General features: G+C 42.3%; 1 protein-coding gene across 3 annotated transcripts; it reads left to right on the top strand.

Moving 5' to 3' along the window:
- The first annotated feature begins 12 nt into the window (after positions 1-12).
- arhgef2b (rho/rac guanine nucleotide exchange factor (GEF) 2b) lies at positions 13-24,377 on the top strand. Of its 3 annotated transcripts, none has more exons than XM_008304488.1 (22): positions 13-158; positions 9,489-9,651; positions 11,591-11,658; positions 11,763-11,826; positions 12,079-12,211; positions 12,649-12,752; positions 12,883-13,026; positions 13,880-14,130; positions 14,809-14,934; positions 15,377-15,494; positions 15,760-16,008; positions 16,091-16,167; positions 16,383-16,555; positions 17,232-17,299; positions 17,517-17,729; positions 17,807-17,893; positions 18,324-18,379; positions 19,217-19,258; positions 19,720-19,770; positions 20,007-20,294; positions 21,827-21,983; positions 22,139-24,377. In XM_008304488.1, the coding sequence occupies exons 1-22, from the start codon at positions 102-104 to the stop codon at positions 22,171-22,173; spliced, it is 2,724 nt and encodes a 907-aa protein (XP_008302710.1). In that variant the 5' UTR covers positions 13-101; the 3' UTR covers positions 22,174-24,377. The 3 variants fall into 3 exon arrangements, with proteins under 3 accessions (XP_008302710.1, XP_008302709.1, XP_008302711.1); XM_008304487.1 differs by having other exon boundaries at positions 21,824-21,983; XM_008304489.1 differs by lacking the exon at positions 13-158 and adding an exon at positions 7,861-8,688 and having other exon boundaries at positions 21,824-21,983.

Raw genomic sequence — 24,377 nt, 5'->3', positions numbered from 1 at the left:
GCGGACTGCTCCGGGACCAGAACCAGCACCGTGTTACCGGATTATTACTGAGGCTGGGAACTGATCGGTTATTGATCAGGATCTATTCGCGGATTGGTGGGATGTCTCGGCTGCTGGAGAGCCGAAGGCAGGACAGGATGAAGGAAATAAATCTGAAGGTGAGCGCACCAAAAAACTCAACAAACACACTCACGGCGCGTGCACCTCACTTTACTGATCGATCAGGATATCAGGGATCGATCTGGAGCTGATCAGACGGAGTTATTGATCAGACGAAGAGCCGAAAGCCCCGCGTCACTTTGTTCCGCTTTGTCTGCTCACATCTGGAAAACACCGCCAGTTCCGTTACAGAAGACCAAAGGTTCTCCAGGACCAATCATTGATAATTGCTAAATGATCGGAGTGTGTCTGTGCGTGTGTGTGAGTGTGTGTGTGTCTGTGATGTGATGGTCAAAGTTTCAGCTCTGAGAAAAAACGGGAAACACTTTTCTTTCCGTTCAGACCGACCAGGAGTGTGTGTCCGTCTGTGTGTGTTACAGCGCGTGTGTGTTACAGCGCGTGTGTGTTACAGCGTGTGTGTTACGCTTTGCGCGTTACGGTGTGTGTCCGTTCGTGTGATCAGAGTGTGCCGACTGAGTTTCGGTGTGTTTCGGTGTGTTCGGTGTGTCCGGTGTGTCCGTTAGCAGCAGCGTGGCCGCTTTGTCCTGCAGGAGGAAACGAGGCGGGGGGAGGGGAGTGTGTGTGTGTGTGTGTGTGTGTGTGTCTGTGCATGTGTGTGAATGTGTGCGTGTGTGTGTCATACAGGAAGTGTTGTCAGGAGTGAAGGTGGATGTTTGACCTCTGAACTAAAACATAAAATCTGTTTACAGACAGAAACACAGACAGAGAGACAGACGGATTTGATAAAATGAGGATTAGTTTTTTTTTTAAATTCCAAAATATCTAAACAAAAATTTGCTGCTCTTTGAAACTCTGATTCATGAGATGAACTCAAACTGACAAATTTTCGTTGTTTTCATAAAAAAAAACAAAAAAACAGATGGAAACAGTCAGAAGATTTATCACATCTTTAAAACAGTCACATCAAAGTCATTGTTCCAGATGATCTGATTATTATTTGTCAGATTGTTGGAGTTCCTGAGAGACGACAAGTTGAAACTGATATAAAACCGAAGCTCCTTTCAGACAGCTGATCTGTAACATCCATTTTCATAAGTTTATCCGGCATCAAATCTTGGTAGCAGCAGGTGAAGAAGGTCATTCTAGACATCTGTCTTCCTAGCTCCACTTTCTAGTTCTTCCAGGGGCATCCAAAGGCATTCCCGGGCCAGATGAAATAAGTAGTCCCTGGTAGGGATGGGTACTAACAGATGAGGCCCGCGGTAACATTTTAAAATACCAGAAGATCAATAAGCTCCGACATTAACGGTTCTGTTGACGGGACATTAGGAAGCAAGAAGAACGTTGTGTTGCACATTCTATCTCATCGCCATAAGACGTGTCTGATGTGTCTGTGATGCACTTTTGCTATTCAGATCCAAAACGGTGTTCTGTCTGTTGGAGTCTGGAGCTTCGACAGACAGAACACCTGGTGTCTGAGGGTCAGTGCAGCTCTGTGCAGCACACAGGTGACAAACATTTAAAAGTACTAACACACTTCAGTAAAACTGATGCAGAAAATGTTTGTTGCCACAAAAGTACCATGTTGTTTGCATGTCAGAGCAGAAACACTCGTAATCGTCGAAAACGTTCAGTAAAAGTTCATCACATACAGACTAAGAAATGTACCATTTGACTGCTGAGCTCGTAGTCCATCCCTCATTGACCAGGTTTGTTATGCAGCCTACAAATGGAGTTACTCACATTTCACGAACATAGACTAATGATTAAAATGATGCATTCTCCAGCCGTTTGTTTAACTTACTGTGTTCATAAATTCAACCTGAAATTTAGGGCATCGTCTCATCTGTCATTCAGAATTTTAGTTTCACTTTCAGAGCAGCAGGATTTAGTAACTTGACGGCTGCAGACAAACTCTGTCTTACCTCATTTTTACAATCTCCATCTGAATGTTTTTTATTAGTGGCAGAAGAAGTACTTCACCTGTTAACTAAACTATTAAAATCACACAGTAAAAATACTGTCAAAGTCCTGTATTCATTTCATACTCAAAAGTGAAGAGTGAAACAGGTTTTATCATCAGTCTATGACGTTTACCTAATTTCTGTTCAGGGTGGAGCTTTTAATTCTGTTGCACAGTGTAATGAAACACAATGCATAATTTTGTGAGTAAAGACTTTGACACTGTCCACAGTGTTCTGATCATTCCCATCAACCCAACATTAGTGTCTATATAAATGTTTTAACATTTATATTCATATACAGTGTGTTTGAAATAATAAAGCAATCTTTTTTCTGTTGTTAATATGTTTAGTTTTTACTCTTTTAAAACAAAACAAACAAATAAACCAAAACAATCAAAAAGTACCAATAAGAATACCATTAAAGTACTGGTTTGATAAGCAGTATTGGTAACAGTAGTAGTCACTTTAAAATGTAACGATACCCATCCCTAATCTCTGGGTCTACCCCAGGGTCTCATCCCAGCCGGGTGTGCCCAGAAAACCTCAAAAGGAAGTCACCCAGTAAGATCCTGACTAGATGCTCGAACCACCTTAGCTGGCTCCTTCGAAGGAGCAGTGATTCCAGTGCAACCTTCCTCTGGATGTCCAAGCTCCTCAGTCTTTCTAATGCTGAGCCCAGACATCCTGTAGAGGAGACACATGTCAGCTGCTTGTGTCTCATTCTTTCAGTCTCACCCGAGCTCTTGCCTATTGGTGAGGGTTGGAGTGTAGATCAGCTGGTAAATTAAGAGCTGAGCCAGAAGACAAACCTGCCTCTTCACCACAGTGGTCCAGTGCAATGCCTGCATTACTGCTGATGCTGCAATGATTTGTCCATTTCATGTTTCGTTTTCCTGTTATTCACCCCCAACCAAAAAGGAGCAATCCACTGGTTTCTGGCACAAAATCATGGCCCCAGACTTGGAGATGCTTACTCTCATCCAGGTCGCCTCACACTCAGCAACAAATGGCTCCAATCCTGCTGAAGTCACAGTCTGATGAAGCCAACAGAACCCCATCATCTGCAAAAAGCAGAGACACATCTTGAGGTTTTCAAACCAGACACCCTCATCACCCTGGCTGTACCTTAAATCACGTAAATGATTGTCACCAACAGGTTCAGAGACAAGGGGCAACCCTAGCAGAGTCCAGCACCCACTGGAAAAGTATTTGATTTTGCACCAAGAATATATACAGAGCTCTTACCAGTACCCTGTACTCCTGTTGAATCCTCCACCAGGTATTGCTCCTACTGAATCCGAGGTTCAACAATCTGTTGGAGCCTCCCTTCCAAAACTGTGGTATAAACTTTCCGAGGGAGGCTGAGGAGTGTGATACCCTGATAATTAGAGCATACCTTCCAGTCTGTCTTTTATGCAAATGGGAACCACCAACCCGGTCTGCCACTCCACAGGCAATGTCCCCAATAACTTTACAACATTGAAGTGTCATGTCTGCCAAGACAGTCCAACAATGTTCAGAGCCTTCAGGATGTCAGACCTCAATCTTCCTCACCTGGCGCTGTGCCACCCAAGAGCTCCTTAACTACATCAGTGGCCTCTGCCATGGATGTGGATGAGACTTCCCCCAAGCCTTCAGACTGTGCCTTATCCACAGAAGACATGTTAACTGGGTTTAGGAGCTCCTCAAAGTGCTCTTTCCGCCAAGCCGAACACAGCCTGGGCCAAGCCCTGCCTTCCTTTCCTTAGGCATCAGATGGTTTGCTAGAACCTCCCTGAGATCAACTGAAAGTCTTTCTCCATAGCCTCCCCAAACTTCTCCCACACCCAAGGTTTTGGTTGTGTAACTGCTACAGCTGCAGCCATTCTGGCCCGTCAATACCTGACTGAAGAAGCCTCCTTCTCATAGCCAGGGGCTATTACAACATAGCTTTTTCAGACAAGTGGTCTGTAACATAGTGGCTGTGGTTCAGGTGGGAGAGCAGGTTGTCCTCTAATTGACAGGTTGGTGACACTGAACTTTAAGTTGCCCCTTACGGCAGATGAGCACCTTTGTTTGACTTTGACCCTTTGCCACTGATGGCATGCGTGATGATGACTTTGTAAAACCTAGCTATGGAAGTATGATAATATTAATAATAAAATATTTTGCATTCCATCAGTGTGTGAAAGTGACACATCCTGTCATTGAGACACTTTACGTTTATCAAACTCTCCAAAGACTAAACAGTTTATCATTTCAGTCAAACTTCTGTCCCTGTGATGATAATCTAGCTACAGAAAACTGTGTGTTCACTGTTGCTCACTGCTGCTGTGCTTTCGTGGTTACTTTGGTGATTAAGTCATGTTCTATATTTAAATATAGGAAGCAGTGATGCACACAATAATGTCACTGCTGCACATATCCTGCTGTGAGACTGTGAAAAGACAAATATCTGAATGAAACACAGATATTTAGACTTTATTCAATAAATCAGACTTTTACAGTAAAATATAAATGCTGTGATGAAGCTCAGACTCTGCAATAGATGTGAAAATGTAAAGCAAGGTGATGAACGTGTTTGTGATTTTTGCTCCCTCTGATGTTTTTGGACCAATGTTGGAGCTGAAATGTGAAAAGAAACCTCTTAAATCGCTTAAAGGAGAGCAGATCTGAAAGAGTTTGTGCTTGTGTTAATCAACTGTGAGGACTTCAGAATAAAAGTTGTGCTTATCTCATCAGACTGCAGTGAGTCTGTGTGGCCACATGACTTTACAAAGAGTTGTGTCACAGGATGCATGTGAACCAATAGGTTTGTTGGAGATGAGCTGTGCCTGTAATGCGATCAGATCAGATTGGATCAGATCAGACTGCGGCACGTAAAAGACGGACGGTTTTATTCAGTCTGAACAGACACTCACTGGTTTGTGTTTGTAATCTGTGATCTATGATATCTAATTTTTGCTCATGGTTAAACCTCCATCAGATCAGGTTAATCATGACACCAAACCTGTCAAACTACAGAAATAAACAAGAACAAAAAAAAACGCTGATAAACAGTCAAATACAGTAGAAAGAAATACAATACAGCAGCTTTGTTACTGATCCATCAGATATTGAGAGTGTCGGTTATTTTAATATCAGAAGGAGCTACTGTTGTTAAATGAGCCGAGAGTTTATATTTATATAAATAGTATATTCAGTTTGTGATGTGACTGATAAACCACACATGGAGAACAAATGTTCAACATCAAATGAATAAAATCTCTTAAAATCAACTTAGATGAAAAGTCTCATTGTTGAATTAACATCTAAACCAATCAGCTGTTAGATCAGGTGAATTCCACCATGTCGTCAGGTCACCTGACTAAAACATGCAGCCATCTTGATTGCACATGTCATCGATGTACCGATGACATCACAGTGAACTGAACTGAAATCTGTCCAGCTGCTGACTGAATATGATCAGATCTGAATCCTCTCCAACGAGACTATTGATCAGTGATCAGCTCCTCTTTAGTCATTGAGGCTAAACAGTGATGGAGGGTCTGATTGGTTTGTTTGCCCTCAAGTACATAGTGACGTCACTTCTCTGTGTGATGCCAGACACCCAGCGACGATTTTACCTTCAGCTGTTGCCACATGACTATGACAAGGTGCATCATGGGATTGAAACACCAAGTAGAGTTCATCTGCAAAAATATTTTTTTTCACCATAAATTGTGTTTTGATTGTGATTTCAGGTAAAATCAGTCAAACTGCTATTTCATTTTTAAAAACTAAGTCGCCTAAATACAGCTGACTTAAATATTTAAACTTTGTTGAAAATAGTTAATTTAACATAAACATTTAATGTCATTAACATAAAACAATGAACAAACAGGAAATTAGTTCATTTATCATAGGCAATTCGCGAGAAACATTCTGAAGATTGTAAATTACAGCTATTTTACAGTGTTCCTCATTGTTCCTCGGTATTCAGGACAGATGATCCATCTTCAGGTTCTCTTCAAGCAGAACATCACCCTGAACACTGATTCACTAAATAAATTTATCCGGTTTTGTTGAAGAACCATGTTTGAGGTATTCTGCGAGGAAACAAAAACTTGTAGCGCTGTGATTAAAACAAGAAAAGAAAAAATGTTTGCTTTGTGCCGATTATAGAAGAGGTACGTCAATATGAATGATAAAATATTTACCTACAGCTTTGCAGTGTTTCATGTACAAACACAGTTTATTAAAAATCATCACAACTTAATTAGAGCCACAGTTTGAACAGTCTGATCTGATCTGAGTTCATATTTAATTTGAACTACAGTCAACAGCTGCCACATTTAAAGAGGCAGGACACTCTCACAGTATGGAGCTGCTTTATATCAGTCAGCAACTGCTGCCACACTGTTGTGTTGTTGTTGTTCAGCTGTAGCGAGTCAGACTCTGGTTGGTTGGATTTTGATTTGTCTGAACATAGAAACTCACCAAAACCACATCACAAACCCCCGACAGGAGGTGGCCTGACATCGAGCTGACCATCAGGTGATGATTAGCCTGGATGAACGGTGATCTGTACTCACTTCTGACCAATGGGAGGAGAGAACCTCAGCAGCACGTTACTGAGGAACCATCAGAGAAGGACCAATCATCTTCAACATGTTACATGTTTAAATAGAAATCAACCAACCAGTTCCCACAGACATGATGAATCTGGAATCGGTTTCTGTTGTGGTTCAGTTGTGCAGTTGTACAAAGAATGATCTGATGTTTGACGGTTTCAGGGTTATTGTGCAGAAACATGTCGAACATGTTGACAAACATTCACTGACATCAGGAAACCGTGTCCATCACTGGCGCTAAACACAACAACAGCCGTCCAATCAGGCGTGTCCGCTGCTGTTAAACAGCCTTGAGACCAGGAAGCAGAAGCAGCTGTTTTTACATTTTAGCAGGTTACTGCAGCTTCATATATATTCGGCTTCATGTTGAGTTTATTTCCTACTGAAACAGCCCAGAGTCTGTTCAGCTTCAGACTGAACTGCTAAATGTTTAACTTTTGCAGAATAAATGAGAAAGTCCTGTTCTTTGTGTTCCCTCTGTTTGGAAACGTAGATAACGGTCACACAGAGCCAGGTCACATGACTCCCAGGTGAATAAAGATCTGGGATCAGTTACCTGAGTTTGTTCTCTCAGACTGCAGCTTCTCTCTGGTTAAACCTCAGCTCTGTCTCATGATGCCCAGCAGACAGAGGCCTCTTTATTCTCCTCATCACTGAGCTCTTTATCTATTGATCAGCTGATCGCTGACTGTCACCACTTTCTGAAACAGTTTCAACCATTTACACGTATTATGTGTCAGTTTACAGATCAATAAATAGATCTTCTCATTATTATCAATTATCAATGTTGAACTGACCATTAAATTATCAATTCATCTGTTTAAAACATGTTAAAGCCTGCATTTTTTTTAAACAAAGCTTCAGTTCACCAAGACAGGAAAAGGAAAAAGAGAAAATGTTTGATTGAGTTTCTAAAAATTGCTTTTAATGGTTTGTAGGATCGGCACGGTGTGGAGCTCTATGATTGGCTGGCTGGTAGTGAAATGCATTGTGGGAGTCGGAGTCGAGTCTTTCAGTTTATTGCTGTTGGTGTTTTGATCAGAGAAACAGGTGAAAGTTAAAATAATTCTGAAACAACAAGCAACAAACAATGAAACAGAAACATAAAATCGAAGCATGAAAACACAAGAAAACCTGTTTCTGTGTGAAAATGTATCATCTTCATCATCCTCATCATCATGTGTCAGGTACCAGGTGAGTCAGAGGTCCAGGTCCAGTTGGACGTGAACGTTTCTGCTTTAAACCACTTGGAAGAGGAAATGATGAGAGACTTGATGGACGAGTTTCTTGTAGAATACGTTGGATCAATCAGTTCTCTCACAGGGCAGTCCGCCTACCCATAATGCACTGCAGCTGCTTAAACTCGCTCCAACTGTTGGCCAAAAGAGACATGACACAACATGAGCACAACAACACAACCATTGTTTTCAGCTTGTTCACCAGTAAAAGGTGAAGGTGTGACTGAGTTTAATTAAAATGATCAGGATTTCTGTGTAGAAGAGTAAAATCTGATTTTACTGCTGAATGTTCAGTTATAGTTGATGAAATGTTCCCTCTGAAAGCTGCTGTGTTTCAAAAATATTTATGAAATTCATCTATCAGAGGTATATGTAGCTGCTGATCCTTCCATTGATTTTTTAAAAAAAGTTTTAGATTCATCTTTTAAGAGAACAATTAGAATGATTGATGAGAAATCTTCAGAGCCTGATCCTGAACCTGATCCAGAACCAGAACCTGACACTGAGGCGTTGCTCTCATGCTTTGTGTTTTCCTGTCAGTTTGTACTGCAGCTGTTTCATGTGTTACTTCCTCATCACAAAACTTCAACACAGACTGTCGCAGTGAGAAATCAGCTGCCATAAGATTCATTTCTACTGACAACGGATGTGATGTAACTCCTGCAAAGGATTGTGGGTCCAAAAAAAGTTTTTTGCTGAACTGCTAAATGTTTAACTTTTGAAGAATAAATGAGAAAGTCATTGACTACAAAGTGCAGAAGGAAACCAGATGATGTAAGACATCCGAGTATTTTTGACGTACTGGTTGAATTGAATGTTGTTGTAGTATGTCGCACAGCGTGGTGGTATTGGAACACGCTCTGAAGCTGGTCCTCACAGAGACACACAAACACACACACTTCCTCTTCCTGCTCCGCCCAGTTCAAGAAAGATAAACAAAATAGAAAGAAGAAGTTCAGAAAGACAAAGACAATGACTGACGGACAAATTGTCCACAGTGTGTAAATTGTTTGGATATTGTGCTTAACCACATTTTAAATGTTGTTGTGCTGTGCTGTTGTTGTACAGGTTGTGTTTGTAAAGCTTCATTTGTTGAGCTGATGAAAGAATGAGTTGTGGTGATGCTGACCTTCCACTGGTGCCTCTATCGGGTCAACATGAGTTTTGTAGTTAATTAAAGAATAAACAGTTGTTTCCTTGTTAGTTTAGGTTGTTAAGCAGGCTGTCAACTGATTCACTAACCTCACATTTAGTCATCCATGCACCGGTGATACACCTGTGATATATGAGCAGCTTTATGCCTCTAAGTACCTGAATGCAGCTGAGGCTCCATGATTTAACCTCCCCCCTAGCAGACAGGAGGTCTCCAGGTATTAGACTGCCCCCTCCCCCCTCTGCTCACTTCTTTGTTTTGTAGCACAAAGACAGAAACTAGAAACGTGCTCTGATAAAGCACAGAACTGATTCTGTTCATCTATTCATTACAGCTGAATCTTACTGAGCTCACCTGTGGTCACACGGGTTCAAAGCTAATAATCAATAACACTATTGATTATCTGATTCTGTGTGTTCAGAATAAACAGAAGGAGCGTCTGAAGGAGAGAGAGAAGGAGGCAAGAGAGAGGGAGGCCCGGTCTAGCAACGGTCACCTTTTCACCTCCCTGACAGTGTCGTCCACCACACTGTGCTCCTCCTGCAACCGCAGCATCACGGCTAAGGAGGCGCTAAGCTGCCCAGGTAACGTCAGCACAACAGTCACACAGCATATATGTAACATACACACATCCAGTATTTGGTTTTTCCACAGAAATTCATAGTGCATCCATAAATGTCATCTCCCCAACACCTTTTGCACTCATGCAGCCCCATATCATCACACTTCCACCTCCATGCTTCACTGTCAGGACTATGCATTCACTGTAGTCGTCCTGGTCAGGTTCTTAGCAAACATGCTGGACTCCATCTGACCCCAGCTAATTTATTGTGGTCTCATTTCATCTGACCGCAGAATGTTCTCCTTACATTCCTCAGACTTATTTTCCTTTTCTTTAGCAAACCTTCATTATGAGTTTTGTTCTGAGCAGCAACTATTTTTTTTTCTTGTCCTCCGTCCGTCAGAGTTGATGTTCTGCAGTGTCGTTCATTCTGTCCGAGCTTCACAGACACTCTGATTTCCACTGATAACCCCTGTGCCAAGTCTGAAGCAGCTGCCATCTGTTTTTCACAGCAGATTGAGGAAGTTGTTCACTGTCTGTGGAGTCATTTTAGGAGAACCACCACTGCAGCTCTGATTAGTGGTACTATGGATCCTTCTATACCTCCTGATTACTGCTGACACAGTGTTTCACTGATATTCAGCTTCTCACTGATCTTCCCGGATCCTTTTCTATTTTTGTAAAGTCTCACAGTCAGATTTTTCAGTTCCTCTGTTCAGTTCTTGATATGCAGATGGACACAGCCCATAGGTCCAAAACTGAGAAAGTTCTGCTGTTCACAGCTCATTTTAGAACCATGTTTATGCAGTTAGACTGATTGGAAGTCACAGGTGGACTAGTTTCTGTGATCACATCTTTCTAATTTGTATGTCAGTGTTTGTCTCCCCGTGGTTCCACAAAAGAGGCTTTTGTTTTGAAGCAGCAGCAGAATGTGATTGGGGGTTATTGATCAGCTGACTGATTGGTCATTGTTCTCTATGACACTCTGAAAACCAACAACATGGTGCATGGAGTCTTTGTCTACTGTGAGTGTGACAGACGGTGTGTTAATCCTCCTTTACAATGAACAGATGTATCTTCAGATTAGCACACACACACACACACATACACACACACACATACACACACACACACACACACTGTAAGACACATGTGTCCCCTCGACCCAGTTCTCAGGGTTCATCTGCAGCAGCCAATCACAATCTAGGACACACACATTAACACACATACACACACAAAGACACACACTTTCAGAATCAGAGTCAATCCAAGCCGATTCAGCTGACTTTGTATTACTGTGTGTGTTAATATGTCAACCAGCTGATGTCGTTACTGCCCCCTGAGGGCAGAAACTGCCTCGTTGCCGCCCCCTTTAGGAAGAAACTGCCTCACACACGCAGACAGACACACACAGTAACACATACAAACACACACACACGCGCGCAGACGGACACACACAGTAACACACACACGTTCATTTACTATAATAAACGTGACTTCACTTTTTCCAGATGATTTCATCACTGAACCAAAACAGACACACAGTTATAAATACCACTGTGTGTGTGTGTGTGTGTGTGTGTGTGTACACGTCTGTCTACGTGTGTGTGTTTGTGTGTGTGTGTGTGTGTGTGTGTGTGTACACGTCTGTCTACGCGTGTGTGTGTTTGTGTGTGTGTGTGTGTGTGTACACGTCTGTCTACGTGTGTGTGTTTGTGTGTCTGTCTATGTGCGTCTGTGTGTTTGTGTGTGCATGTGTGTGTGTGTGTGAGTGATTTCTAGAGGTTTTAATGTTCCTTGAGGAAGTTCCAGGAGTCATGGAAAAGGTTCTAAGTTTGAATGTTCTGATCTGATCTCAAAGATCAGGATGGTCTAAGCGTTTTTTAACCTGTCTCTCTCTGTCTGTCTGTCTGTCTGTCTGTCTGTCTGTCTGTCTCTCTGTCCACCTGTCTCTCTCACAGCCTGTAATGTCACCATCCACAACCGCTGCAGAGACAGTCTGGCCAGCTGTGCCAAGATGAAACAGAGGGTAAGACTGTCTTTACTTTTCACATTTTACCTTTCTTAGATCTTCAATGCAGAGACAAACTGACTCCCTATCTGTCTGCACCTGTCTGTCTGTGTCTCCAACAGCAACAGAAGCTGGCGTTGGTAAGAAACAGTTCAGCTCTGCAGAACGTTGCCCTGCGGACCAAAAGTGAGTCCACCTGTCTGTCTCTACCTGTCTGTCTCTACCTGTCTGTCTCTACCTGTCTGTCTCTACCTGTCTGTCTCTACCACAGTCACTGTCCAGGTGCATTCTAGGATCAGGATTTTTGTTGTCAGGATGTCATCTGTCATAAGATTCAGTTTGTTTATTCTCAAATGTGATGACAAACTTTTTCTTCTTCTGTGTTTCTTTTTGTTTTAATTTCATTCCAATGAGTGTTATGTTTCTTTTTCTCTGCAGCTCCGATGATGAAGGAACGTCCGAGCTCGGCCATCTATCCCTCAGACAGCCTTCGTCAGTCACTGCTCGGGTCCAGACGGGTTCGATCCGGCCTCTCACTCGCCAAGAGCGTCTCCACCAATAACATTGCCGGGTGAGGCTGAGCGGAGAGATCATTGCAAGATTGTGGTGACAGTATCATTCAGAGAACAAATCCAACATTTCTCAGTTTGATGCAGATTCCTGAATGAATAAATAGATATTCACACACAAAGAGAAACATGAGCATCAGTCTGGATAAGTCTGGATAACGTCAACATTAAGCATCGTATTGACAGCAGCTCTACCTGCCTCATGTCGTATCATCCTGATTCTTTTCGCTGCATCTGTCTGTTGATCTGTCATTCACCTGCGACCAACTGTCGTGTTAGTGACTCTGGACTCCACCTGAGAGGAGAAGATGCTCCTGCATCATCACGTCAACATGATGTGTGCATGTACCACATGCTGAGCAATGTTTCTGGCTGAGATCGAGCTCAGTCTGTCCGTCTCACTGGCGTAACACTTACCTGTCTCTCTGTCTGTTCACAGTGGGACGGAGGACTCTGTAGGTCTCAGGAGGATTCTATCTCAGTCCACGGAGTCTCTAAACTTCAGGAGCAGAACTTTGTCCATGGAGTCTCTCACTGATGACGGTGGGTCAATCACTTTTTATTGATCAGAATATCAGTTGATGTATTGAGAACTGCTGCTCAGCCCTCAGTAACACTACTGTCTGAGGTGGTATTTTCTGTAGCTCCTCATGAAGCTTTGATCCCTGTGCAGGTGAGTGGTGGTGGAGCCCCCTGCTGGAGGAGCTGCAGGTGGAGGGAAGCTGTGTTCAGGCCGACAGCTGGAGTCTCGCTGTGGAGCCCAACTTTCTGCAGACGCTGCACAAAGACCTGATCAAGCAGCAGGATGTCATCTACGGTACAGAAACATGAACATAATGTATATACAACATGTACACAACTTATATACAGCATTTGCATTATGTATTTACAACATACATGTACACAATGTGTATACAACAATACAATGCATATACAACATATACACAACATATATAATAATGTACACAGCATATACATAACATATATACAATGTCTATGCAATATATACACAATGTATATACACAGCATATAAAACATATACACAACGTTTATACAACATACCCAACTATATAAAATATATATACAACATATATGCACAACATAGATACAACATAAAAACAAAGTACAGTACCAGTCAAAACTTTGGACACAACATCTCATGACGACCTCATGAAGCTGATTGACAGAATGACAAGAGTGTGCAAAGCTGTCATCAAAACAAGAAGGGGGCTACTTTAAAGAATCTAAAATATAAAACATATTCTGAAGTGTTTAACACTTTTTTGTTTACTACTACTTATTGTTTTTTCATAGTTTTGATGCCTTCAGTGTTAATCGCCAATGTAGAAATAATTAAAATGAATAAAAACCACTAAATGAGAAGGTGTGTCCAAACGTTTGACTGGTACTGTATATAAAACATATATGCAACATGTGCAGAATGAATACATAACATATGCACAACGTATATATAACATCTAACTTATGTATATACAACATATATACAACATACACAACATATACACAACCTATATACAACACACAACATACATGCAACAGATATACAACAAGATCTCCACCTGACAATCTGTTGTCATGGACATGTCTTTGTGTATCTCTTTTTCTTAAAAACTAACAGAGCTGACTGTCCATGTGTCTCTCTGCCACAGAGCTGATTCAAACGGAGTTCCACCATGTCCGGACTCTGCGGATCATGGAGGGCGTGTACCGGCGAGGGATGCTGGAGGAGGTGATGCTGGAGGCGGGTGTGGTGCACACCATCTTCCCTTGTCTGGATCAGCTGCTGGAGTTCCACTCCAGCTTTCTGTCAGAGCTGCTGAGCAGGAGGAAGGAGGGACTAGCGGAGGGTAGCGCCACCAACTTCACAGTCCGCCGTCTGGGAGACCTGCTGCTTCGACAGGTACAGCAGCACAGGTGACGTCTAGGTGTCCCGTCACTGCACAGGCGTGACATCTGAGGCGTTTTACACTCACCCACTGGTAAAAAGGTGTTAGTGAAACAGCATCAACATGTAACAGAGAACCAAGCCTCAACTGCACACCTGAGCAAGTACACAGCGCAGCCTGGTGGACACTTTCAGTCACTGCTGAGGATGCTGTTCCTTCATCAGGATCATTTTATTGTATTACACCAGGTTACTATTTACGGATGGGTATCAGACAGACAGACAGACAGACAGGTAACAGAGAACAAATATATATATATATATATACTCATCGTTATGCACAGTTGCAAAGACCATGTATATCATGGCAGTCTCAAGTTTCCAATGACTTCTATAACTCTGAATTTCCTAATTGAAACATGAGTCTTGTCATTATGAATTTAGATTCTTTCATTTTCTGTTCTGCTGGATCAAAAATATACATACAGCAATGTACAAAGTATATATATGTTTATAAGTGTATGTAAACTTTTGTTCACAGCTGTGTATATATACTGTAGATACTGTATTATCTATATATTTGTGTGTGTGTGTGTTTGTGTGTGTGTGTGTGTGTGTGTGTGTGTGTGTGTGTGTGTGTATCTAAATCTGACTTCATATCCTGTATGTAGTCATTTCTGTATCTGTATGTAGTTTTCAGGCCAGTGTGCAGACGACATGAAGAAACTTTACTCAGAGTTCTGCAGTCGACACCCCAAAGCTGTGAAACTCTACAAGGAAGTTTTAGCTCGAGACCGAAGGCTCCAGCAGTTTGTCAGGGTGAGATGCACATCCAGTCTACACTGGTTCAGACTGGTCTAAAATTGTTTAGATCCTGTTTAAACCTGGTTCAAACTGGTCAACCTTGGTTCAGATGCAGTTTAAGCCTGGTTTGATTTATTTAGCTTTCTGCATGATTCTGGTTTTGTTTTTGGATTGGGCTAAAATCTAGTTTGGACTTCCTTCGCCTGATTTAGACCTTCTGAATCTTGTTTGGAGCAGGTTTACATTTACACTCTGAGTTCAGCTGAGTTCATAAAGACTTGGTTTATTCTAGTTTACCCAGATATAGACAGATTTATCCCAGTGTAGACCTGGTTTAACTAGAACCAAACCTGATTTCAACCAATTTAAGTTGGTTTACATGCATTTTAAACTGTTTTCAGCTGCTATTACTGTGCTGACATTAACCACATGTCTCTGTCTATCCCACAATGCTCAGCGTGTCTGTCGTGGTCCTCTTCTGCGTCGTCATGGCATACAAGAGTGCATCTTGTTGGTGACACAGCGAATCACAAAGTATCCCGTCCTCATTAAACGAATCCTCGACAACACCAAAGGTAACCTGATACTGCTGACCTTGAATGACCTCTGACCTTGAATGACCTCTGACCTTCAACAATCCTGACTTTTGCTAAGAATTAATACCCTTTGACTTTATTACCTCTGACCTTTAATACCCTTTGATCTTTGAAGACTTCTTGCCTAATAACCTAATAACCTTTAACAACCTCTGACCTTTAGTATCACCTGCCCTTTACCAACCTCTGACCTTTAATGACCTCCGACATTTAGTGACCTCCGACTTTTAATGACTCCCTGCAGGAAACGAGGAGGAGGCACAGGCTCTGAGTCAGGCCTTAAGCCTCTTGAAGGAGCTGATCAGCTCGGTGGACCAGGAAGTTCTGGAGCTAGACCGGACCAGGCGGCTGCAGGAGATCCAGGCCCGGCTGGATCCACGGGCCCAGGCGGAGGTCCGTGGAGGAGGAGTGTTTAGAGGAGGAGAGTTGCTGAGGAGGAGACTTTTGTTTGAGGGGGCACTGCAGTGGAAGGTCCAGGGCTCCAGAATGAAGGGTGAGAAGGAGGAGGAGTTACATATATGTGGGCGGAGCTTAAACCTGCTAACACCTGACACCTATGCTGTTTTTGTCTCCAGATGTGCAGGTGTTGCTGATGTCAGACATCCTGGTTTTCCTTCAGGAGAAAGACCAGAAGTTCACCTTCGCATCACTGGTGAGTCACACCTGATATAATTTGTCTCACCTGAGTGTCAGATTAAGACCTTCCTCTGCTCACTTGTGTTAAGGTTTCTCTGTTGTTGTTGACTATTAAAGTCCTCCAGAACTATGGAACATACAGACAGGACTAGCTGTCTCTCTCATCTGTCTGTCTGCCTGTCTCACTTGTCTTTTTATCTGTCCGTCTCACCTTTCCACCTGTGTGTCTAGGACAAGTCTCCAGTGGTGTCGCTGAATAAACTGATCGTCAGAGACATAGCCAATCAGGAGCGAGGGATGTACCTGATCAGTAACTCCTCCCCTCCAGAGATGTACGAGCTGCACACTTCGTCCAAAGATGACCGACGCACGTGGATGAGCCGCATCCAGCAGGCTGCACTCAGGTGAGTACTGCAGTAATCCCTACTCAAAGTACTGAGTACTACTGCACTGTACACTGCAGTACAGTATGTAGTGCTCAGTATGTACAGTGGCGTACAGTATGTTGTACTCTTTACATACAACATAGTAGTATGTTGTTCTCAGTATGTATAGTGTAGTACAGTTGGTAGTTGTAGTACATATAATGTAGTACACTGTGTCATTCTCAGTACAGCTGTTGCTCAGGTGCTAGAGCAAGTCGGTCAATGATCGGAAGGTCAACGGTTCGATTTTGCCCTGTAACCTGTCTCATGGTTGTTGTGTCCTTGGGCAAGACACTTCACCCACCTTGTGTGGTGTGAATGCATATGAAGGGATTGTTTGAGGTGGTGGTCGGAGGGGCCAGAGGCGCAGAATGGCAGCCACGCCTCTGTCAGTCTTACCCAGAGCAGCTGTGGCTACAATCGTAGCTTACCACCACCAGAATGAATGTGTGTGAAAGAATAACTGACAGTGTGTGCGTCTTTGAGTTACTCTTTGAGTTAGAAAAGCGCTTTATAAATCTGATCAAATATTATTATGATTATACATCCAGTGTAGTGCAGTTGGTAGTCTTTCATACAGAGTATTATGGTATGTAGTTGTCAGTACATACAGTGTAGTACGGTATTTAGTACTCAATGTCATGTTTTTTTTCAGTTGTCCATCCAGAGATGAGTTTCCTCTCATCGAGACTGAAGACAAGGCTTTGCTGCGCAGACTCAAAGGTACTGCTCACCCTACTACTACATCATCTCCTACTATACCTACCACTACACCTCCTACTTCACCTACTACTACATCTACCACTACATCTCCTGCTACACTTTTACTTCATCTACTTCAACTCTTCATTCTTCACGTACTACTACATCCACTTGTACACCTCCTGCTACATCATCTCTCTGATCCACATGTTGATTGCACGTTTTGTCGTCCTCCCAGCGGACATCCAGCAGAAGGACCGAGAGGTGCTGGAGCTCCTGCAGGAGCGCGTCACACTGTTTTCTGACCTGGTAGAGGCGACAGGCAGAGGAGGAACAGAAGAAGAAGATGGAGGTGTGGAGGTCAAAACCTCCTCCTCCAGGAACCTGTTCAGATCGGACACTTCTCACACACCTCAGGCCGAGCCGCTGCTCCTCAATGCCATCGGTGAAGGTAAGGAGGCGTTTAGGGGTGGAGCTTCAGTTTCAAGCTAAATCACAGTGAAATGAACATCCTGTTTTCTGTTTCAGTTGACAAGCTGACAGAGCTGCTGTCAGGCTGCAGCATCAACAAGTCCTCCGTAACCAACGTAACCAATGGCAACCAGGACCTGAGCAGTAAGTCACATGACCTGTGTCACCTGTGATCTGACACCTGGCACCTGTTTTGTTTCCTCACCCTGTCTCCTACTTACTATACACAGGTTGTTCAAAAAGGTCATAGACTGTGCTAATAAAAAATCTAATCTTTATTAATTTTACCCTCCATTACTGTTGAAGTGTTTCTTTGTGTAGTTATGCTCTGCTAGACTGAGTCCAATCAGAGAAACGTTGACTGGATTTAATTTTGAGGAAGAGGAGCAAACAACTGTGATGCCCTTTGTGAGAACAGGCTCTTAACTTTTTGATCAACCTCTGTACGTTTAAGTTAACCTGATGGAGATTGTTCCCATCTGACAGATGGAGCTGTTAGACTCACCTGTCTGTCTTTACCTGTCTGTACTTGTCTGTCTCTCTGTCCTTACCTGCCTGTCTGTCTTCCTCTCAGATGGAGACTCTGGTTCTCTGAATGGTTCCTTTGAGGTGAACAGCAGCTCTTCCAAGGTAAGTCCATCTTCACCTGTGATCACAGGTTGTATTAAACATGTTAGTTCTGTTTATGATGTTTGTCATGTGATCAGCTGCCAGTGTGAAGGTTTTCAGGGTTTTTTGAAATCGAGGACTTGTTTCTTTACATGTCACTACACAGACCTGAGGGTGATGCTGAATGCGTTTGGTATTTTATTCACATGGTCAAATGTGTTTTTAACTTTAAGTGAGATCTGCAGGCAGATGATCAAATATTTCTCTGACTTTCAAACTGAGTTTCCTCAGCAGATTCAAAGGACCGGCTTCACCTGGTTCACCTCCTGATCTTTTACCTGCAGCTGTTCCAGTATGGAGATGCTCAAAGTTCTCGTATTTCAGGTGTTAATGAGTAGCACAGACCTATAGTCCAGAGATGTGGTTAACAAAGTCTGTGTCCATCATGAAAAATCCTGGGAGAATGTTTGTCTGCAGTTGCACAGATGTTGAACTGGTCTGTGGTTGTAGTTTCAGAGCAGCTGTTCACACATCACATGACAGGAATCAAATTATGAAAAGGTCCACATGTATAAAGAAGAAAAAAATGTGGCCGAACAGCCTTATGTATAAGAATAATAATTATATATATATATATATATCTCACAACAGCTCTGCCAAAACTTCTACTTTTCCAAAGCCTCTCCTCTTTCAATTTCTGTTGGGTTGTCTAAAAGGTGTTGATTGTAGTTCATGTTTGTTATCCAGGTTGTAGTCTGTGATAGACTGGACTCTTCATGTTAACTAACAAAACAAGACTGCTGCAGGTTTGTCCAACAGAACATCTGTCTTATTCTTTTCTGATGTTTTGTGTTTCAGGACAGAAATGGTAACCAGCTGCAGGAACGAACCCTGAACGAGGTAACGAAGACTTTCTTCTTCCCGACCACAGTGGGTTAATTTCTGTTCTTTTTCTGACTGACCCTCAGCCTCATCTGACCCACAAACCAGCCCACAACTTAACCTACAAATCAACATACAACTCAACCAACAACTCACTCTACAACTAAATTCACAACTAAACCCACAACTCAACCCACAACCAAACCTACAACTAAATCTACAACTAAACCTAAAACTCAAACCAGCTTGCTGCTTGTCTGTATTACTGGATTTAATGGCATCAGTAACAGAAAACAGCAACTCTCTTGCCATAAATTAAGAATCAAATCCAAACTCCCAGCAGTCAGAGAGCAGAGAGCAGGCTGGGCTATAATCTAGCTGTTGTCCAGTTGTGATCCAGCCGCAGTAACCTTAACTGAGATGTTCCTGGTTTCTGTCCAATCAGAGTGTTTAACAGCTGTCATGTGTCCTCTCCACAGGAAGTCCGCCAGCGACTGGTCAACCTGAGCACGCAGCTCCATGCCCTGCAGGTCAGATACCAATCTGCAGTTTAGTCACTACAGTAACTCATTAGTTTGTTCATAATTAAATAATAACGCATGAGATCAATCGAACCATTGGTGGAAGTTTGTCTGCTGGAAAATGAAACTACATCAATATGTACATCAATACAGTAAAAACACAGAATAAGAAAGTATAGAACCAGAGTGAAATATAACCACAACACAGATAAACAGTGTCAAATACCCACTGACTCCGCCCCCAGGCTGCTGTGATTCGTCAGGATTCAATCCTGGAGCTGTCAGTTAGCACAGGCTCCGTCCCCTCCACTGGCTCTGGTTCTGTTTCTGGCCCTCGCCTCAGCCGGTCGATGTCACGGGACACCGGGCTGGATGCCGGCGGAGATGCTGTGCTGCTACGAAGACAGGTGGAGCTGCTGCAGGAAGAGGTCACACGGTTGCGTCTGAGAGGGGAGGAGTCAGTCAGAGATGGGGCGGGATCAAGGAGGAGGAGCAGCAATGGAGAGATCAGCGACGTCATCAAGGGAGAACAAGTGAGTAGTGTAGAATATTATAAAAACTGGACCAGATAAACTAATCAAGGTTAAAAAGAACCAAGGTAAACTGTACTAGATAAGATAAACCAGGATAAACTGAAACAGGCTAAAATAAACCAGGACAGAATTAACCACGATAAACTGAAGCAGGAGAAATGAGCCAGGATAACCAAAACTAGGTTAAAAGGAACTAGGATAAACTGAACCAGGTTAAAATAAACCAGGTTAAACTGAAACAGATGAACTGAATTAGGTGAAATGAACCAAGATAAACAGAACAAGGATAAACTGAGCCAGACTGAATTGGATCAGGATAAAATGAACTAACAGAGCCAAAACAAACAGAACCAGAGGGTGGTACTACGAAGTAAGATTAGTTGATTAGTGAGGTGTGTTGAGCCTAAAGTCAGAGTTTTCCGTGTCACAAAGGTGGCTCTCTTTTTATCTGCTAGACCTCCATGGAAACTTATGCTGTGGAGTTAACCTGGTCGAGAGCAAGTTATGCTCAGAGTTCGAGATTTAAAGCAGCTGGAAAATGTGTCTCCCTTTAACCAAATCATTTCCTGACAATTCTCTATGAGCGATACAGATTCTCAGCTGAGGGAATATGTTTTATCTATAAAAATGCTGAGTTGTGTGTTACTAATATCACTGACTGATGCCGTGTAGTTACAGTATCACACACTGTATGTATCATGTTGCCACTGAACCCAGGTTTTAGTTTTATTTAGTTGGTGACGCAGAAATCACATAAACATGCTTTTTTTGTTTGGCTCTGATTTGATGTCAAGTCTGTTTACATGCTGATTCTGCAGCTGATAGAACACAGATTAGAAAATTGATTATTCTACTGGTATTTATTAAATAGAATTTTCAATCAGTAATATTGATTTCACTTTGATTTGGCCAAAAATTACAGTGAGATCCTACATTATGGGACAGTGCACTTTGATACAATATCATGTTTAAATATATGAAGTTTAAAGCTTAACAGTTTTAATGTGCAGCTGTCAGTTAGAAATCAGCAGCTGCATTGATCTGTAAAATAAATATATTAACACATTTAACAGCTTTCTACCAGCATCTCTGTCTTGCATCATTTGCAGTAGCGGTGCTTTTTACCATCATAAATGTTTATATTCCTCATTGTTCCCTATTAAAACAATTTATTGACTGAAGCAGCTATGCACGATTGTTTCATTTTGTGGAGAAGAAGAGTCTCACGACGCGTTAAACGCCTTCTTTTATTTGAACGTACACAGAATTTGAAGCAGAAAGCCTGAGTTGACAAAGACAGTTGATATACGTGAGCTCTGACTGGAGCTTTAATCTTTGTCGAGCCAACTTGGTTAAACAAAAACAGATAAACTGACCTAGATTAAACTCAAACAGATAACTGAAATAGATAAAATGAGCCAGAATAAACTGAAGCAGATTAAACTGAACCCAAGTAAAGTAACACTAACAGTAGCAAATTATAGCTAAACTATCATAAATTTTTGTAACAGTTAAGCTGTGTTTGTCAGCAGGTTCACAGGAGGCGTGGCAGCAGGGAGCTGGAGCTCCGCCCCCTTGCCCCATTGGCCACTCAGGATCCAACTGACCAATTAGATGGTGTCCATGAAGGAAATGAGGAGGAAGAGGAGGAAGTGATGAAGATTTCTCCTCGCTCTGACAGTCCCAGAGGTCAGTGCAAACAGCTGATAACTGTCATTGATCATGACTAAATGATTGGAATAAGTATTGTTTACTGTGTTATTATGATCAAACATACCAGATGTTTTTGCATTGATCGGTCTGTGATCAGACACTATGGTAACCTGTGACCTCTGACCCCTCAGACCTGCAGGACATCCCGGAGGAGAGCGAGAGTTAACGTCACACCTGCACCTGATGGCCTCAGGGACCTCTGCTGGTGTCACTGTGTTGTTGCTGTGATGTCACAGACAGACATTGTGAAAGGAGCTGGAGACGACATTATTTACTGTCTTGGAGTTTTTACCAAATCAGATCTCAGCTGGCCAACTTTTGTTCCTCAAACGTTTTTGAACGTTGCTGTTAGGTTAGAAACAGGAAGTATAACCATGTGACCTGTTTACATCATCATGTCTGCTGGAGCTCCGCCCACAGGTGCTGGAGTGGGTGGAGTTTAAAGGGAGGGATCTTATTGGGTATAACATATATTATTGGATTTGTTGGGGATTGGAGGGTTGTTTTGGTGGGTTGGATTTGATACAGATGGTTAACATTTCTGCCTCCAAAGTTCAGTTTAAAGTCTCTGTCTGCTTCAAACAAACCTGGTCAGGTATTCACTCGAGAGTCTGTCCGAGCCCTTGCTGTTTAAGAGTCCTCATTGTTTAAGAGTCCTCGCTGTCTGAGTTCTCGCCGAGTTGCCTCAGTTTTAATGCCTTCAGGTCTTTGAGAGTCTAATGTAGTCTCTGTTGGTTTGTTTTGTTTGTTTGTGAGGACCAGTGTGACAAGCACCAGCAGTAAACAGCAGTTCACATGTTGGACAGAACGCAGAACTACACGATACGTGAATTTATGCTGTACGGACAGTAAACACAGTATCCGGACCTGGTGCTGTTCTGATCCAGATCACTGTGGTTCCTCAGCAGACAGTTTGTTTGATGCAGACAGATTTATTTAGCCTGATGAGACACATTAACGGTCACCACACTACATTACCCAGGATGCCTTTGGATCTACAGTCACAGCCTGCTGTCAGTGGAGACTCAGAGATTATAATCTGCTATTTATACAGAAACGTACAAAGTCAGTCTAGTCTTAGAAACATTTGGTTCTGTTTGTGGACATTTAGCGTCAGAATATTTAGTCAAAAAGAATCTGTGTTTTTCTTTTTCTTTATACGTGAAACCAAAAATCTGTTGAACATGGGGACAAAGTGAAAACAAATGTTTAAGTTTGATTCACAGCATAAAAACAAAAGATCTCAGTTTGTTCAGACCGAACGTCCAGCTTTTACTCCACAGGTAAACTTAACTGACTGTGTGCACTGAGTTCACCTGGTGTCTGAACAAACCTGAAACTCAGAGCTTCATGAGCTGGAGGACTGGTAGAACTGGGAGGACTGGGAGAACTGGGAGGTGTAGTAACTACAGAGGGAGGGTTCGGGTCGTGTTACTTTGAACTGAATCGTAGATCAGGTTTGTTTATTAAAGAGCAGGTGCTCTTCCTGTCTGTTAGCATGTTAGCATGACTGTGTCTTTTATACTTGTGTAGGACATTGGTTTAATTGACCAATCAGCTGGTTTGTTGTAACGCCTGGGAGGTTAAGAGGTCAGCTCCTCCTGATGATGATGCTTTCGCCTGATGAAGGACCTTTTATTGATGTAGAAAACATGATGACATGTTGAGATCCATGAATTTGAACTTTTAACTTCTGCAAAACGTCCAAATGTTTCAATTTACACTCAGATTGGTGCAGACTGTTGCCATGGACACCATCACCATGGACACTGTAACCATGGACACCACTGAGTCTGCTCTCTGTGTGACGGTGATGACGATAATGGAAACATGACCTGCAGTGAGGAGTTTACATGACATGAAACATGTGACCCAACAGTTTGTATTCAGCTCTGATTGACGTGTTTCAACATAAACACTATTAATGTTTGTCAATGACATATTTTTCACGTTAACAAAATGTGTCTTACATTCATGGATGAAATGATCTCCTGTTTTAAGATTTAACTTTTATCTTCCTAACGTGAATCATCCTGTTGTCTTAAACATGACCAAGAAAAAAAATGAAGTATATCAGCATGAACTCTGAAGATTTTCCTCATTTTAAAACGCTGCCTTTTGTCTTGTTTGTCTAAAGTCTGTTAAAACATCAGGGTCCAAATAATTTCTGAGTGTTTATACTTTAACTCTGGGGGTTTAAATACACCAGTGGACAGATGTGACGCTGTGACGTCCAGATGTGTTGCTGTAATGTTTCATTTAAGCTCAGTTTAACAGCTGTAAAGTTGACTGAAGTGCTTGTATTGATTTCTGATCAGTGTAATTGATTCCTGCTGTATTTCTCTGACTTTATAAATCTAATCAGCTGTT

The sequence above is a fragment of the Stegastes partitus genome, unplaced genomic scaffold (genome assembly GCF_000690725.1).
Source record: "Stegastes partitus isolate 25-593 unplaced genomic scaffold, Stegastes_partitus-1.0.2 Scaffold2240, whole genome shotgun sequence".
Taxonomy (NCBI): domain Eukaryota; kingdom Metazoa; phylum Chordata; class Actinopteri; family Pomacentridae; genus Stegastes; species Stegastes partitus.
Note: the sequence above shows the minus strand (reverse complement) of the source record. Positions and strands in the feature narration are given on the sequence as shown.